This window comes from Dermacentor albipictus, chromosome 8 (assembly GCF_038994185.2).
Source record: "Dermacentor albipictus isolate Rhodes 1998 colony chromosome 8, USDA_Dalb.pri_finalv2, whole genome shotgun sequence".
Lineage (NCBI taxonomy): Eukaryota > Metazoa > Arthropoda > Arachnida > Ixodida > Ixodidae > Dermacentor > Dermacentor albipictus.
The window spans coordinates 70501058-70505164 of record NC_091828.1 but is presented as its reverse complement, the minus strand read 5'-3'; the positions used below and the strand labels follow the sequence as shown (position 1 = coordinate 70505164).

Sequence of the window (4107 nt, the reverse complement as noted above, 5' to 3'; positions counted from 1 at the left end):
AATGTCCCTTCCCTTATGCTTCCCTCTTTTCGCTGAGCGGTAGCATGAGCAGAGCGAAGTTCTAGTAGGTATTCCTGCCTCCATCGTTTCCAGAATGAATCGACAAGTGTCATGCGGTGTTGCCAACGTTTGGTGAGCGCAGCCTTCGTAGATTCGCTGGAGACCGTTTCTCCAGTGCTAGGCAAACTTGTCATTCGGCGTCCTATTAAGAAATGCGATGGCGTTAGCGGCAAAAGCTCCCCCGCATCTGAGTGAAGGAACGTGAGCGGGCGGAGTTCACAACCGCCTCGATCTGAATGAGTATGGTGGTAAAGATGTCATTATTTAAACCACTTCTTCCGACGACCTTTCGCAGCCCTGATTTTCTTGGAACGGAAACTTTTCTTAAGTCAGGAAGCTGTTGACACCACTTGTTCCACGTTTCGAGGATGTCTGACGGAAGTGTGTCATCCCATTGAGCACCTCGTTCCCATAGGCTCTGAAACAGAATCTTAGTCGTGATAGTGATGGGAGCAAGGAATCCAAATGGGTCAAATATACGAGCCGTCGCTTGTAGACGGAACCTTTTTGTGTCTTGACGCTGTTTTAAAAAGTCAATCAGAGAACCCATTTCGAACGTGAATTCATCTGTAGTCGGTTTCTGCTCTACGCCATGGATCTTAGTTACGGTATGTGCTGAAAGTCCTTGTTCGTTGCCTAATTCTCCTGACCATTCTGCTGCAAGGTTAGAGTCATTGGGCTCCCATTTTGTTAGATTCATGCCTGCCATCTGAAGAATATTTTCCGCCTCCTTACATATGCGCATAGCGTCCTCTAGAGTATCGGCACCTGTGACCAAGTCATCCACGTACACGTCGTTGTTTAGCATGCTTGTTGTCTCCCAAATCGCCAGCATTCTCTTTGCAGGGAAGGGAAACTTGATATCGGCAGTTATTCCTGGATACGTTCTCCCGAAATTCCCGCAAAACTTGGTTGTCTTCCACGTCGGCCTCTCCTTCGTCGACAATGCCAATGTGCTCGAGCTGCCAAAACGATTTCAGTTGAGCAGCGGTGTCGTCTTGGTCTTCCTCGCCGATGACAGCCACGCGCAACACTCCCACAGTGGACACGTACGTTGCTGTTGATTCTGTCGTATGTGTTGTCCCCTGCAGGGTCCAGCCAAAAATGGTCTCCACGGCTACGAGCCCGCTGTCCAGGCGCCTGAGACCACCGGTTGTGACCTCCCAGTAGTAAACGGATCCCAGCAGCAGCCCTATCTCTGCTCCATCTTGCGTACTGTCGGCGAGTTCGAGGCCTTGCTCTTCGAGGTAGTTGACGGTGGAAGCTTCAGGTGCTGGCACGATGTCGCAGCAGATTTGCGGGATCTCAAGCGCTTCAACGCGGACCTTTCTTTCGTTGTGTCGACTGCACAACCATAACTCCACTCGGCGGCACTTCATTCCTGAAGACGGCTTCTCGTTTCCAAAGGTCATTATTTTTAGGGTCTCCTCTCCCATCACCCGCAGTCCCATCTTCCGTGAAACCTCTTTCTTGGTAAAGGTACGCTGGCTTCCTCCGTCAATCATCAGCCTGACTATCGCTCGCTTCTCCCTACCCTGAACCCACGCTTGAGCCGTCTGCAGAAGGACACGGGTTCTCTTCTTGGTGCCTTCGACCTGCAGCGAAGACTGTACGATTGTCTCAGTGAGTACAGTCTTCTTTTCCGACTTTCCTGTTGCTGGTGGTCGATTCAGATAACAGGGCTGCAACGCGACGGCCGGAACATATCTTACATTTAAGCCATCTTGAGGTGCGGCATTCGTATGCTCGATGACCTGCCTTGGCGCACCTAAAGCAGAGTCTTTCCCGCTGCACAATTGTCCTCTTCTGATCCGCAGTCAAATCAACTTCACAGTCGGCGGTCGAGTGGCTGCTCGCTTCGCATAATTTGCACTGTGTTTCAGCCTTCATGACGGCAGTTAAAACCGACGCGGACGCCTTCTTTTCAGGAATATCCTTGCGGATCAGGTGACTCAGCCTGTCGGTGCTCAGCTGTTGACGGGTTCCACATTCGGCTCTCTCTCGACTTTCTACTTCGGTCTTGAGGTAACTGAGGAAATTTTGAAGATCATCTCCTGGCGCGATTGCAGATGTTGTCTTTTGCCTGCAGTAACCGAGGCAAAGCTCATTCGGGATGTTCTTCCGTAGGACTGTCAATAGAAGCACTCCATATGTGCTCGACGCCACACCCAATGCCTCGAGACTCCGAACCCCCGTCTGTACCTCATCATAAAGTGTCCGCAGCCTTTCGGTGTCGAGGATGTTATGGACAGGTCGGATGTTGAGCAACCTCGACATATGTTCTTCAATGATAACGTCGTCCCTTCCGAATCTTTCGACCAATGTCTTCACTGCAATTTCATAATTTCGGTCACTGAGTGGTAGCCCGTCGATAGCGGCTGCTGCCTTGCCGGTGAGATAGCTCGTCAAGTACTGAAACTTGTCAATTGGATGTAGAGCTGGATTCTTGTGGATGGTAGACTCGAACTGATTCCAGAATCTGTGCCATGAGCGCAGGTTTCCGTCGAATTTGGCGATCTCTAGCTTCGGAAGTCTTGTCGTTGTCGACGGTAGCTGAAGAGTCGTCGTAACTGCATGCTGGACGGAACCTGACTGTGTGACGTGGTCAGAGTTATTTCCTGTTTCTGATGGTGTACTTGACCTCGTTTCGCTCGCCGCTCCACCTCTCAGTGCCCTCTTTATCCTTGTTTTCAAGTTGCAAATTCTCAAGTTGTACGCAGCGCACTCTATTAATACGGTGTCGAGCTCCTGTAGGTCCACTTTCTTTTCTATAGCATCGTTGACTGCTTTAAGCTCTTCAGCTTGCTCAAGAAGGATGTCCAAATGTTCTTCAAGCTCACCGGTTGATGCTTCTGTCGCTTGAAGTAAGGTGCTGGCCGCTGCGATGGTAGTGTCGATGGCTTGTCGCAGGGCCGCTTGCTTCCTTTGTAGTCGCTCCATGATGCAGGCGAAGTTATTCCAGATGTAGCACTCCCGGGTTTCGGCACCAGAAAATGTAGAATAATTAAAGGGCTACGACCAACGCTCTCTGTGGAGGTCACTTCGCGAGTGCGACTACAAAAAAACTGACTGCTGCTGCGTGAGACTCTTTCGGGCGGCGGCGTATACAGCGGCCGCGCACGCAGGAGCCTCGAAGGAACGATTCTCCCTCGTCGGGGTTCGCTTCAAGACTGAACGTTTATTTTACAAAAAACATCGCAGTGACTAGAAAAGAAGAGAAAAGAAAATACAAAATCCAAGTTGTCCGCTGGCCGCACTGACGCCTTCGTCCTTCTCGGAAGCGCCGGCCATTCGCGCACAGCAGGCGGTCCGCCGAAAACGCGGGGCACGGATCAGGTTGCGGGTCGAGGCGCCGGTCGGGACACCAGCCCAGCGGGGCGCCCCCTCGTCCGTTCGCCGGCCCCCCAACCATGGTTGCAGCTAGAAACGCGCGACGGTCGCTACAAATTCTTAACAAGGAGTTCCCTTGTATGGGGTGCGAAACTTCTCTGATCTAACTGCTCCCAGGCCGATTGTTGCTGTTCGGTTAAAGAGGAAGGCCTTGACATAGCCATGAATCCTTCTGCCACAGTTCAGGCTATCCATTCCTGTGAGTATGGCTTCGTGGCTGACATTGTCGAAGGCTCCTTTAATGTCCAGTGCCATGATGACGTGTTCGCTGTTTCGTGGGACGTTGCTGAGCACCTCCTCCTTGAGCTGGAGGAGCACGTCTTGAGTCGATAATGTAGCAGGTTACGACACCTACGTAGCGAATCTTTATAGGCAGTGCAGCTATCATAAGCCCTCTACTGATAAGCGCTGTGCATACAGGGAAGCTACTTGACTGCACGCAATGCTCCATTTCTGGTTTACCTAAAAAACGCTTCTTACTGCACTATATAATAGCCTAAACTCGCTAAATTTAAACGCAATGGGACATGATCATTAAAGACCATAAATATGCTTACAAACCGACTTCACACAAACTTCCGGTTAGGCCCCTTGGAACACAACAAGCTAAAATATCCTTGAAATCTACAGAACCCTCCAGCTTGCCCCAGTTTAGCT

The 4107-nt window shown here is 50.9% G+C and overlaps 1 protein-coding gene across 1 annotated transcript; it reads right to left on the bottom strand.

Annotated features, from left to right (window-relative positions):
* Positions 1–839: 839 nt before the first annotated feature.
* LOC139049275 (uncharacterized) lies at positions 840–3000 on the bottom strand. Its single transcript, XM_070524649.1, has 2 exons — positions 1819–3000; positions 840–1742 (listed from the first exon to the last, which is right to left on the bottom strand). Exons 1-2 carry the CDS (start codon positions 2998–3000, stop codon positions 840–842), a joined length of 2085 nt encoding a protein of 694 aa, XP_070380750.1.
* Positions 3001–4107: the final 1107 nt, after the last annotated feature.

Bases quoted from the DNA above. Each gene is read 5' to 3' on its own strand.
- LOC139049275 (XM_070524649.1), bottom strand. From the start codon at position 3,000: ATGGAGCGACTACAAAGGAAGCAAGCGGCCCTGCGACAAGCCATCGAC. The intron at 1,743-1,818 runs GCAGGTCATCGA...GTCGCGTTGCAG, and splicing joins TCTGCTTTAGGTGCGCCAAG to CCCTGTTATCTGAATCGACC.